This window comes from Cetorhinus maximus, chromosome 6, assembly GCF_964194155.1.
Source record: "Cetorhinus maximus chromosome 6, sCetMax3.hap1.1, whole genome shotgun sequence".
In the NCBI taxonomy this organism is placed as follows: Eukaryota; Metazoa; Chordata; class Chondrichthyes; order Lamniformes; family Cetorhinidae; genus Cetorhinus; species Cetorhinus maximus.
In genome coordinates, this window is record NC_135884.1 from 18,816,403 (window position 1) to 18,829,506 (window position 13,104).

Below are 13,104 nucleotides of genomic sequence, written 5' to 3' on the forward strand. Positions count from 1 at the left end.
AATTTCATTTTTATTTTCATTTCATTTTTAAATAAGATTCTCTAGCTTCTCAGAATTGTGCTGTCTGGGCTTTTTAATATCTGTTTTGCTGGAACATTGGCTCATTAACCTGCCCAGTCTCACTGATTAGAGAAAAAGAGCCACTGTTTTTTGGTCTAATTAAGATAAGACAGATGGTTCATTCTTTTTTTTAAAAAAAAAAGTTTGAATAGCCTTAAAATTTATATATATCTCATTCTATTTATTTATAAGTTGTGCACCTAAACGTTGACAATACACCCAAAATAAATATATTTAAATTAATTTGCATTTAATTAAGTTTCTCTAACTTCTCAGCTGTGCTATCTAGGCTATTTATATGTTTTGCTGGAATGTTGGCTCATTGTGTATGGTTTTACGTATTTTAAATGGGTCCTTTTTCATCTTTACCATACTAATTAAATTTTGTGTTAAAACTATTTAACTCAGGACAATAAACTGTATCAGTGCAGAAACAGTATTTATTTTGTTCTGTATTTTACTTGTCTTTTATGGAAGTGCACTTCACTGCAACGTGACAAAATAAGATCGTGATGTAGGAGTGTTTGTATTAACCAATAAGTGAACAGTATTATTATTGTGCATTTTCAGTTATGTTATTTAAGCATGGAATAAATAAAACCCAGACTGTACAGATCAAGCTACCAATATTAACTGTGATACTTCTCGGCGTAGGAGAAATGTTCAAAGGCAGATATCAGGTAGGTCAGGGTCAATGAAGTAAATGAGTTCACAAGAACTCATATCCAATTGGGCAATGCTTGACTGTCAGCCAACCAACCTTCATTTCCCATTTTCAATAGTTTTATATCTGGTAAAGAGAAATCTTTGAAGGAAATGACAGATAAAATACAATCATTTTTAATGTCACCATGGCTTTTCTCCAGGATTGCACACAGCAGAGTCCTGGAGATTGATCTTCAATTCCTGGAGACTCCAGGCCAATCCTGGAGGGTTGACAACCCTACTGTGCTGGTAATCAAGCACAGTGGGCACCAGCTTGGAGTGAAAAGTGAAGAAACCCTTTATGAACTGTAGGCCCTGACATCCTGCAATACCTTAACCAGGCCACTTGGAAAAAGCTAAAAGTCCCGGTGAGTTCGTGACGCGATCCTAACGCGCCCGAGGAGTAGAAGCTGGCAGCATAATGATGACATCACGGGAGCTACATTGGTCAGCGTGAAGGTGAATATTGAGTCAAATTTTAGTTAACCCGCTTCTTTAATCCTCTCAAAGACAATGAGTTGTGTTTTTTAATCCACTGCACACATAAAAGACTCGAGTTATTCCAACGCTTCATTTCCGAGCAGTTCTGTTAGCCGCGTGGTGACTGATTGTCTTTCTCCCTCCATTAGGAATTAGACCTGGATCAAATACAGTTGGGTTGAAATCAGAATGGCTGATCCAAGCCTTGCTGCAAAAGACAAGTATTTTCAGAGTTTGGGAAGCAAAATATGTGCATCCCCGAACCAGGAGCCGCGTAAACGAAAATTTGGTAAGGCCTGTGTTACAAATTGTTATCTTGAGCGGATCACCCGGGTCTCCTGGTGAACAACGATGAGGGACGAAATCAGCATGGTTGCAATGTTTGAATTAGATATTCAAAAATACACTAATATTTTGGGCACCTAGGCTAAACCAAATTGATTTTGCTCGCCCTCCCTATCTCTGCGACCTCCTCCAGTCTTAGGAACCCCTGGAATTCGTGGCTTCTTGTGCACACCCCCACTTCCTTCGTCACACCACACGCCTTCATCCTTCTACGCCCTAAGTTTTGACATTTTCTCCCAAGATAACTTTTCTCTCCATTTCTGTCATCTCCTCTAAAATGCTCCTTAAAGCCTACCCCTGTGATCAAGCTTTTAGTCATCTGTCCTAATAATATCCCTTCCTTTGACATAGATAGGAAAGGCCAAAAAATAACTTAAACAGGAGGATGAGAATTTTAAATTGGAGGCATTAAAGGCCTGGGAGACAATGTAGGTCATCAAGGACAGGAGTAAGCTGAACTTGATAATGATGAGGACAACAACAATTTGTATGAGTTGAAGTTTAAGGGGATTGGAGTCTGGAGGTGACAATGGCTTTGATAAGGATTTCAGCAACAGATGAATTGAAGCAAGGGGAGGTGGAAGTAGGCAATTTTTGTGACGGAGAGGATGTGGGGTTGGAATCTCCACTCTGGGTTGAGAACATATTGTTTCAGCCTGTGACATGGGGCACAGAATCATTGCAAAAGGTCGTGTGTGTGTGTGACGATAACTGACATGCTGATTGCTGTCTTCCCACAGTTTATGTGGAATAAATTGCAGGTCATCCAAGACTGAATGTTGGACAAGTAGTTTGACAACACAGGAGGTAGAGAGGTACAACAGGATGATGTCAGCTTTCACAGAATCTTTACAGTGCATTAGAGGCCATTCGACCTACTAAGTCTGTATTGGCTCACTGAAAGAGCAATCTACCTAATCCCACTCCTCTGCCTTATTCCTGTAACCTTGCATATTCTTTCTTTTCAGGTAGCAATCCAATTCCCTTTTAAATACCTCAATCGAACCTGCCTCCACCACCCTTTCAGGAAGTTTGTTCCTGTCTCCAACCACCCTCTGGGTGAAAAGTTTTTTCTTCGCATCACTTCTACTCTTTTTGCCCATTATTTTTAATCTGTCCCCTCTAGTTCTTGATGTACTCTTGAGACGGAACAGTTTCTCACTATTTACCCTGTCCGTATCCCTCGGGATCTTGAATACCTCTATCAAGTCTCCTCTCAAGCTTCTTTTCTACAAGGAAAACAGACCCAACCTCTGCAATCTATTCTCATTGCTACAGTTGTTTATCCCTGGAATCATTCTTGTAAATCTTTTCTGTACTCTCTCCAAAGCCTTCACATCTTTCTTCAAGTATGGCGCCCAGAACTGGACGCAGTACTCCATATGAGGCCTAACTCGTGCCTTATACGAGGTTTAACATGACCTCCTCACTCTTGTACTCAATGACCCTAATAATAAAACCTAGGATACTATATGCCTTATTAACTGTTCTCTCAACATGCTCTGCTGCCTTCAATGACTTATGTACATATACACCAAGGTCACTTTGTTCCTGCACCTCCTTTAGAGTTTTTCCCTTTATTTCATACTGTCTGTCCTCATTCTTCTTGCCAAAATGAATCACCTCATGCTTCTCTGCATTGAACTTCATCTGCTATTAGCCCAATCCACCAAAATGTCTATGTCCCTTTGAAGTTCAAGACTATCCTTATCACAGTTGATAGTGCTTCCAATCTTCATACCATCTGCAAATTTTGAAATTATGCCCTGCACACCACAGTCTAGGTGTATATATATCAAGAAGAGCAAGGCTCCCAACACTGACCCCTGGGGACCTCCGCTACAGACCTTCCTCCATTCTAAAAAACAACCATTTATCACTACTCTCTGTTTCCTGTCACTCAACCAATTTCTTATCCAAGTGCCTACTTTCCTTTTTATGTGGAAACTGATCCAAAATCTGGAGGATGCTGTCAAAGGACAGTATGCAGATGAGGAAAAGGAGAGAACTAAAAATAGATTTTTGAGGGACATCAGATGTAACTGTGGGTATTAAAAGAGAAATCACTGCTGGGGATATTCTGGCTACAATTTGATAGGTAAAAGTGAACAGAATAGTAGAGGAGATGACTGGTATGGTAGAAATAATGGGCTTACATAAGGGACAGCAGTAAAATGTGAAATAAAAACAGAAAATGTTGGAAATACTCAGGTCAGGCAGCATCTTTGGAGAGAAACAAAGTTAACGTTTCAAATCAATGACCATGAAAGCCCATTGACCCGAAAAGATAACTGTTTCTCTTTCTACAGATGCTACCTGTCCATATATCCAGCATTTTCTGTATGAAAGGAAAATACTGTGGATCCTGGAAATCTGAAATATAAACAGAAAATGTTGGAAAAACTAGCAGAATTGGGAGCATCTCCACAGATGCTGCCAGACCTGCTGAGTTTTTCCAGCATTTTCTGTTCTTATTGTGGAATCCAGAGTATTTTGTATATTCCCATTTTACAAATACAAAAGCAAAAAGGAAACTTAGGTTACATAAACATGGCAGAAGTTAGAAGAGTCATCAGTATGTAACATCTACAAAATTCATTGCAACAACTCTCCAAGCTTCATTTGACAGCACCATCCAAATCCATGACCTCTACCACCAGGGAGGACAAGGGCAGAAGGTGCACAGGATCATCACCACCTGCAAGATCCCCCCCCAATCCATACACCATTCGCTTGGTCGAAAACTTGGAACTTCCTTTCCAACAGCACTGCGGGTGTAGCTACACCACATGGACTTCAGTGGTGCAAGAAGACAGCTCACCATCACTGTCTCGAGGGCAGTTAGGGTTGGGCAACAAATACTGGCCTTGCCTGTGGTGCTCACAATCCATGAAAGAATTAAAAAACTTGCATCCTGATTATAAACTGAGGATGTGGAGGATACAGCATGAGTATGGTGAAAGTTAAATTGTGAGCTATAGTGCTGGGAGGATATTGACTTGTGGAGTCAGCTTGTAACATTGACAAACCATTGTACAGACTTGCATTTGGTTGTGTAGAGGGAGTGAATTCAAGAGCTGTTTGAGGGTGCGTTGCTGGAGGTTATCCAATGAAAACAGAGGATCAAGGAGAGTGAATTTTGTGGACTTAATGCTGAAATACATTGATATAAATTGACCATTTAGGAATTCTGAAATGAAAACTCAAATGCTGGGAACATAAAGCTGAAAAGAACAAATCTAGATTAACATTTTTATTGAATCATGTAAGAGGCACAAGGTCAGAGAGGGGAGATTTTGGCCTGCGTGAGATAGAGACCGAGTGAGTGTATTTGAGAATTTTGTTCAAAGTGGAAATTCAGCTGGTAAATCTTTTTCAAATCTTTTAGAGTAAAAGTCAGATTCTGACCTAGAACTAGCAGCCTTTAAGTAAGCTAAATAGCCTAGTTAAACAGCCAACTGCCTTAGTGGCAATTGCCTGTCAATCACCTGAAAGCCCTTTCCTGAATAGGTGTTGATTACCGTTACAGGAAGCTAAGTTAGAGAGTGATTCATCACAGCTCTATAAGAGAAAGGGACTTTTAAAGCACATGGTCAGTAAGAGGCACATGGTCAGAGGGGAGACTTCGTCCTGGGTGAGACAGAGACCTAGTGTATTTGGGAATTTAGTTCAAAGTGGGAATTCGATGCACAGGGGAAAGAGGTACTTTAGGTAAGGTTCACTGCAAAAAGTAGTGTGCTGAGTGGGGAGTTTGGTGAAGGGAGGGGAGGAGGTGCTTTTTTCTTCTACTCTTTTTCAACCTCCAGTATTTGATTTCCACTTGGGTGCAGCAGAAGGAGCAGGCAAACCAGTAACTGGTATTATTAGTTTTATCAGTATTGTAAGTACTGTATTGTTTTATCAGTATTGTAAAGTTCACTGGCAGTGCCAAAACCCATTGGGAGGTGTAGGCTTTCTTAATTATAATTAATTAGCAATTATTAATTAACACATATTGGAGGTGGCAGGGCAGCTGATGTGCTGTGATTGCAGGATCTGGGAACTTCTGGATACTGGTGTGATCCAGGGCAATCACACCTGCAGTAAGTGTTTACGGCTGCAGGAACTTCAACTCCATGTTTTTGAGTTGGAGGCCGAGCTGCAGACACTGCGGCATATCAGGGAGGGGTAAAGTTACATGGACACTTTATTCCAGGAGGTGGTCGCACACCTTAGGATACACTCTTCTGGTTTGGCCAGGGACTGGGTGTGACTGTAAATGAGGCAGGTAAGGGACCCAGAGGGCAGGAATGCAGGAGCCTCAGCCCTTGCAATTGTCCAACAGGTTTGAGGTTTTTTTCAGCTTGTTTGGATGAGTATGGGGGCTGCAAGGTAGATGATCTAACAGGCCATGGCATCGTGGTACAGGAAGCCATTCAAGTGGGGGGAATTACAAAGAATGTAGTGATAGTAGGAGACAGTATAGTCAGAAGCATTGACATTGTTCAATGCAGCAAAGAACATGAGTCCAGACGGCTGTGATGCCTGCCTGGTGCCAGGGTTCGCAACATCTGCTGGAGAGGAACTTGCCATGGGAGGGGAATGACCCAGTCGTCGTGGTCCATGTTGGTACCAACGACATAGGCAGGACAAAGAAGGAGGTGTTGCAAAGTCAGTATGAAGAGCTTGGCACCAAATTAACAAGCAGAACCCCAAAGTTCATAATCTCTGGATGATTACCAGAGCCATGTGCAAATTGGTATAGGACAAATCAGATTAGGGAGATGAATGCGTGGCTGAAAGCCTGGTGTGGGAGAAGTGGGTTCCGGTTCATTGGGCACTGGCACCAGCACTGGGGAAAGTGGGATCAGTACCATTGGGATGGTCTACATCAGAACCATGCTGGGACTGGTATTCTTGCGAGCCACATAACTAGGGAAGTAAAGAGGGTTTTAAATTAAGTTGTGGGGGCAAAGGTACAAATTTGGCAAGATCTGGTAAATCAAATACTAGAGACAAGGCAAAGAGAAAGGTATTATGACAGGAAATGAAAAACAGACTGTGATAGGAAGGAATAGAGAGTACAAATCTAACAGTAAATCAGCAGAACAATCTGGAGGTTATAAAAAGGATAAAAAAAAACTAAAGGCTCTATATCTGAATGCCTGAAGCATTTGAAACAAAGCAGATGAACTGAGAGTGAACATAGAAATAAGTAAATACGATTTGATAGCCATTACAAAGACATGGCTGCAGGAGAACATGGATTGGGACCTGAATATTAAAGGGTATAGGACATTTAGGAAGGACAGGAAGTGACGAAAAGGTGGAGGGGTGGCTTTGTTAGTTAATGATGGTATTAGTACAGTAGAGAGGGATAACCTAAGTTCAGGAAACCACGATGTGGAAACTGTTTCAGTGGAGATGAAAAATGGTAAAGACAAGAAGTCACTTGTTGGAGTTGTGTACAGGCCACCTAATGGTAACCACATAGTAGGATGGAGCATAAAGGAAGAAATAATAGCAGCTTGTCAGAAAGGCAAGGCGATAATCATGGGAGATTTTAATCTACATGTAGACTGGAAAAGCCAGATGGGCAAAGGTAGCCTAGATGACTTCATAGAATGGTTTTGGGATAGTTTCTTAGAGCAGCATGTTCTGGAGCCAGCCAGAGAGCAGGCTATACTAGACCTGGTATTGTGCAATGAGATGGGATTAATTAATGACCTCATAGTGAAGAATCCCCTAGGTAACAGCGATCATAATATGATTGAATTTTACATTCAGTTTGAGGGACAGAGCAGTTGGTCCAAGGCAATGTTTTTAAACTTAAATAAGGGCAGTTATGGGGGCAAGAAAACTGATCTGGCTGTAGAGAATAGGCAAATTAGACTAAGGGATAGGTTAATAGAGATGCATTGGCAAACATTTAAGGGGATATTTCAGAATACACAGAATAGATATATTCCAACGAGTGAGAAAAAGTCGAAGGAACTGACACCATCTGTGGTTAACTAGAAAGGTTAAAGATAGTGTCAAATTTAAAGAAAAACTTAAAGAAACTTAAACTGCAAAGATAAGTGGAAGGCCAGCAGATTGGACAAAATATAAGAAACAGCAAAGAATGACAAAAAGGTTAATAAGGAGGGAAAAATTACAGTATGAAAGAAAGCTAGCCAGAAATATAAAAACAAATAGTAAGAGTTTCTATAAATATTTTAAAAAGAAACGAGTTACCAAAGTAAGCGTTGGTCCAATAGAAAGTGTAATGACACAGCTGATGGTAAATGCTGAGCTGTTCAAATCCCAAAGGGAAACTTGAAACAACTGATTTTCAATTTGTATACATTTTGAAATGCGTGCCTTGAATTCAGTAGTAATATGACCACCCAGTCTTATAGGGTTTTATAAAACTAGATTAAACATTTATTAATGAGAAATGATTTTAAATACATAGCTCTGTAAATTACTGATGAAGGGTCATACGGACTCAAAACGTCAACTGTATCTTTCTCTGCAGATGCTGTCAGACCTGCTGAGTTTTTCCAGGTATTTTTGTTTTTGTTCTGTAAATTACTACTATGATAACTTCTAAATCCCCTAATCAGGTGATATTGTTAATGACTAAATGTTGCGAATTCAATAAAGTTTGAGCCCTGTTTAGATTATGTCTGGTTATGTTTGCTCTTCAGTTTCTAGAAGGGAGGGCTCAGAAGATAGGACCCAACCTAAAAAGAAGAGGAAGAAAAGAAGAAAGGAAACTACCAAGGAGCTGAAAAATTTTCGACCAGTGAGTGGGGATCGGCCTAAAACTGTAGAAGGTGGAATGAAAGAGAACAATATCCAGCAAAGTCCCAGAGGTGTGTGAACTACATCTTACAATGAGTATTATTTCCCTATTCTCCACTGGGGTAGTGAAATATATCTCGTTTCACAAATGAGGTACTTAGATTAAACACTTATGTATCTTTTATTATTATTTTTTACCTCTAGACTCGACTATTCCAATGCACTCATGTTTGGTCTCCCACATTCTCCTGCTCCTCCTCCAGTTACCATGCCCTAGCAGGGAATTGGTGACCATGGATTTCCATTGGATTGGTCCACGATTATGCTTGTAAAGTACTGCAGTGGTTTGCCGTTGCCTTCTGCAGTATGGCTGACCAGGAAACTCTCCTGCTCTTACTGCCTGCCATCAGGCATATTGGAAGAATTTAAAGGTTGATATTCAACCTGTTTGTCCACGTTATGAATGGCCATCAAGTCTTGAAGTGGGTCTTGAATTCAGGGTCACTACCACTGTGCCACAAGACCTCCAGCTCCCACATTCTACCTTCTGTAAACTTGAAGTCATCCTTGTCTTAACTTGCACTGAGTCCTGTTCCCCTATCACTCCTCTGCTGACTGACCTACATTGGCTTCCAAGCAACGTCTTGATTTTAAAATTCTCATTCTTGTTTTCAAATCCCTCCATGATCTTTCCCCTCCCTGTCTCTGTAATCTCGTCCAATCCCACAACCCTCTGAGATATCTGCACTGCTCTAATTCTAGCCTCATGTACATTCCCAATCATAATTGCTCTACCATTGGTGGCTGTGCCTTCAGTTGCCTAGGCCCCAAGATCTGGAATTCCCTCCCTACATCTCTCCGCCTCTCTACCTCACTTTCCTCCTTCAAGACGCTTCTTAAAACTTAACTCTTTGATCAAGTTTTTGATCACCTGACCATTATCTCCTTATGTGTCTCGGTGTCATAATTGTTTATAATACCCCTGTGAAGCACCATGGGACGTTTCATTATGCCATAAAAGTTGTTGTTTATTTCCTTCCGTCTTTGCTGTGAGCCTACCCATGCTTTCACCATGACACTGAAAATGTTATGAAGTAGATTCTCAAAATTATGAAGATTCTCAAAATTATGTTCTGTAAAAGTCCCTTGAAATGATTGTATCGTTTAAAGCTCCTGCTTTCACATAGGTAATGTAAGTTCAGGGCACAGATGATTATAAATAATAACTTCTGATTTGCTTTCTCAGTCAGCAACGTGGAGACGAGTTCATTTTCAACAGTAAACATTCTGCGTCAGAGACTACATGAGAAAATTCAAGAAAGCCGTGGGCAGGTATGGTATTTTGAAATGCCTTAAATTTTACATGCGGGAGTCCTTGGAGTTATGTTTAAAGACAACTAGTCAGTCGGTCAGTTCTGGAGTGGTCACAACTTAACTTGCTTCAGACAGGAAAAAGGAATGAAAACTGCCATTCAGATGCAATGAAAGCTACTTGTTACAGGACTTGGAATAAGATATTGTTGATTAGAATATAAAAGTTTGCCCATTTTTAAAGTCTAATGTTTACATTTACTGCGAAATTTAATACCCAGGACTTTTAAATTTCAAAGTATATGTACAAAAGTTTGAATGTTTAAAGATCTGACAGTACAGTTCTGGTGGCCTAAAATGCAATGGGATTATAAAATATTTAATTTGGATTGTTGTTAAAATGGTCCTGCCATTGTTGTTTTGCAGTATGAAAGTTTCCACAAAAAACCTTGTAGTCACAGATGATGTCAGAGATTAGATTAGACTGAATTAAATTAGAACTTTAAAGTATAGATTTCTCCTCCTGGCAAACTTCTATAGTTCAAAACATTGAAATACAGTGCAAAAAGATTTACGTGTAGGGATCTTAATTAGAAAGGGTTTAAATGCATAATGGATGCTGTGCTTAATAATGGGAGACTATTGTGAAGTGCCTCCCATTGTATAGAAAACTGATTTATACCACCTCATGTAATAAACACAAGGGATTGGGTGGGATGGCATGAAATTATGAAATAAAACTTCTGCTACACAAGTATATTCAGAGTAAGTTTAGGCTTCTTTTCTCTGCTCTCTGAACAAATTTATATGTAATTTCGCTTCGTGCCAAGGTAATGAGTACACTGATGATATTTATGCAGTTTGGAAGCTCACAAACGAACACTCAAAAAAGTCAACCACCGATTGCGACCGACTTTTGAGTGAAGGCTGGTCACAGAAGAAAGGCTGGTTCTTTTTCATTGGTCTAGAGTCAGCCATGTAAAACTCCAATGGATGGGAAGTCTTTTCACACAAGACTCTTGCTGGTAGACATTTAGCAGTTTGGTAGATAATGCCCTGCTTAAGGTAATTCTCTCAAAGAAAGTTCTTGTGTAAGAATGATTTGGTGGTAAAGGGATTGAAACCAGAGATTTGCTGACTGAAAACTTTTGTTTCTATATTGAACCGTACACACCCTGTTTAATTTACAGATAAAAAGATAAATGTGTTCAAATTTTAGGTCAGTTAAAGAGTTTACACAATTTGCCAGCTTGTCATTACCCTGCAAAGATTTCAATTTACTGCCTTTTCATTACTCAATTGTACTGTTGCTTGCTTTTCATCAGGGCAATCCAAATGGCTTGCTGCCTGAAGAATTAGAGAAGAAACGCCTGCTCAGAAAGCAGAAGAGAGAAAGGAAAAAACAAAAACGGAAAGAGATGCAAATGAAGAAAAAACAGAAAACTGTCCAGGAGGACAGCTCTGCATCAAAGACTCAAGATACAGAGAAAAAAGACACATTTAAGAAAATGGAAGAGCAACTACTTTTCAATAAAGTGGACGTGCCATCTGAAGTAGTTAAAGACAAAAAGCTGAAGAAAAAAGAGAAACGGCAGAACATTAAAGGTGGCATCACACCTCTGACTGGCAAAAACTACAAGCAGCTCTTAACTAGGCTGGAAGCCCAAAAGAATAAGATGGAAGAGTTGAAGAGCAAAGATGAAAATAAAGCAAAGAAAGTCGAAGCCAAGATGAAGTGGACCAATCTTCTGTACAAAGCTGAAGGCCTGAAAATCAAAGACAATGAAGAACTGCTGAAAGCATCATTAAAGAGAAAGGAAAAGCTCAAATCCCAGCGGCAGAAGAGCTGGGAAAAACGAACAGAGCATGTTGTCGAAAAGATGCAACATCGTCAAAATAAGAGAAAAAGTAATATAATGAAAAAGAAGCACGCCAAGGTAGAACGGAAGAAGGACAAGGCAAGAAAGAAGGGACGTATTCTACCCGAAGATTTGAAAAAAGCCCAACTTTGAGGGGAGAGTTGAATTTTCATGTGCCCAAAAAAGACTCACTTGAATATGCACAGTTCCTGGTGTGTCCAATTTTGTGTGAAGCATACAGTGATGATGTGTTGCTCATATTAGTGATTTTCTTAACTATATGTTGAGTAAAGGACCCTGGTGCTGTTAATATCTGAACAGATTTTCTATTGACATTAAAAATTTTCAGCATTTTTAAAATGGTAACTCATTTGGCTTCAGGTTTGTAGTCACACAACAATGTTTTCAACAGGAGAATTTGGTTCATCTAGCAGATTCAAATTCTGCCCTAGTCAAATCTGAACTGCACTTGCTGTTAAAAGCATAAAAGTAATGGTCTCTTTGGGTAACTGGCATCAATACAATGGTATTCCAACAAAGTCAACACGTTTGCATGATGGGCGTGCAGATTAAAAATAATGTCCTCTGTCTTGAATGAGAAGCTCATATTCTTCCAGATTATTCATTAAACAGCAGGTGAACTCATGGACACTTTGGAAAGTACACCTGATAAGCAAACTAGAATTTTTAAAAGAAAAATGAATCGTAAATGGCATTATTGTGAATGTCTCCTGCATTTAACTTGCAATACTACGTAACCTATAACAATGAAGTATTGCTAACATCAATATAAAATAAGTTTGTACTATTATTACTAATTTGGCTTTTAACAGTTTCTAATTCAGTGGATATTTGCCACATTCAAGTGTATCAAAGCTTTGAGATTTTTCATTATTTTTTCAGATTAGATGTTAGCATGTTTTGACAAAAACATACTTTAGCTCAAAATAAATCCCCATTTATTCCCCAGGGCATGTAATTTTTAGACCTGCCTGTGCACTAACGCATGCAGAGCAAAATCAATAACCTGATAGACTAAGTCTAGCTGCTACAGAGCATCCATTTTCAGATTGCAGTGGTGACAGGAAGAATGTACTTTTGAACATCAAAGCACAGGTAAACATAATGAATTCATGTTCTCAGCTGATAAAAGAGCACAACTCTTTGGATTATTTTCAACTGTCATCCTCTAATATTCCAACTTCAAAAACCTTATCTTTTATTACTCTTGTCTGCAGCTGTCTTATTCAAGTGCAGGTTTTGCCTATTGTTATGACACAGCTGATGGCAAATGCTGAGTTGTTCAAATCTCAAAGGGAAACTTGAAACAACTGCCACAACTTGTTTTGCAGTTTGTTTAAATTTCGAGATGCGTGCCTTGAATTCAGGAACAATAAGACTACCAAGTCTTATATGTTTTACAAAACTAGATTAAACATTTATTAATAAGAGAAATGATTTTTAAATACATTCATAGATCTACAAATTACTACTATGATAACTCCTAAATCCCCTAATCAATCTAACTCCCAGTTACAATTTAAGGCAACAGTAAGACACACAGATTTTCAAAGAC

At 39.4% G+C, this 13,104-nt stretch overlaps 2 protein-coding genes across 2 annotated transcripts in view; one reads left to right on the forward strand and one right to left on the reverse strand.

Moving 5' to 3' along the window:
• Positions 1 to 13,104, reverse strand: part of LOC144681612 (uncharacterized) — an 84,771-nt gene that overhangs the window by 35,158 nt on the left and 36,509 nt on the right. The gene's annotated exons all lie outside the window — the stretch shown is intronic.
• surf6 (surfeit 6) lies at positions 927 to 11,894 on the forward strand. Its single transcript, XM_078543370.1, has 5 exons — positions 927 to 1,224; positions 1,395 to 1,534; positions 8,262 to 8,429; positions 9,605 to 9,690; positions 10,995 to 11,894. The coding sequence occupies exons 2-5, from the start codon at positions 1,435 to 1,437 to the stop codon at positions 11,679 to 11,681; spliced, it is 1,041 nt and encodes a 346-aa protein (XP_078399496.1). The 5' UTR covers positions 927 to 1,224; positions 1,395 to 1,434; the 3' UTR covers positions 11,682 to 11,894.

What these genes read in the sequence shown, in the direction of transcription:
- surf6 (XM_078543370.1), top strand. Translation starts at nt 1,435, where the DNA reads ATGGCTGATCCAAGCCTTGCTGCAAAAGACAAGTATTTTCAGAGTTTG. An exon ending in TATCCAGCAAAGTCCCAGAG is followed by an intron (nt 8,430 to 9,604) that starts GTGTGTGAACTA and finishes TTGCTTTCTCAG; the next exon opens with TCAGCAACGTGGAGACGAGT. An exon ending in TTCAAGAAAGCCGTGGGCAG is followed by an intron (nt 9,691 to 10,994) that starts GTATGGTATTTT and finishes GCTTTTCATCAG; the next exon opens with GGCAATCCAAATGGCTTGCT.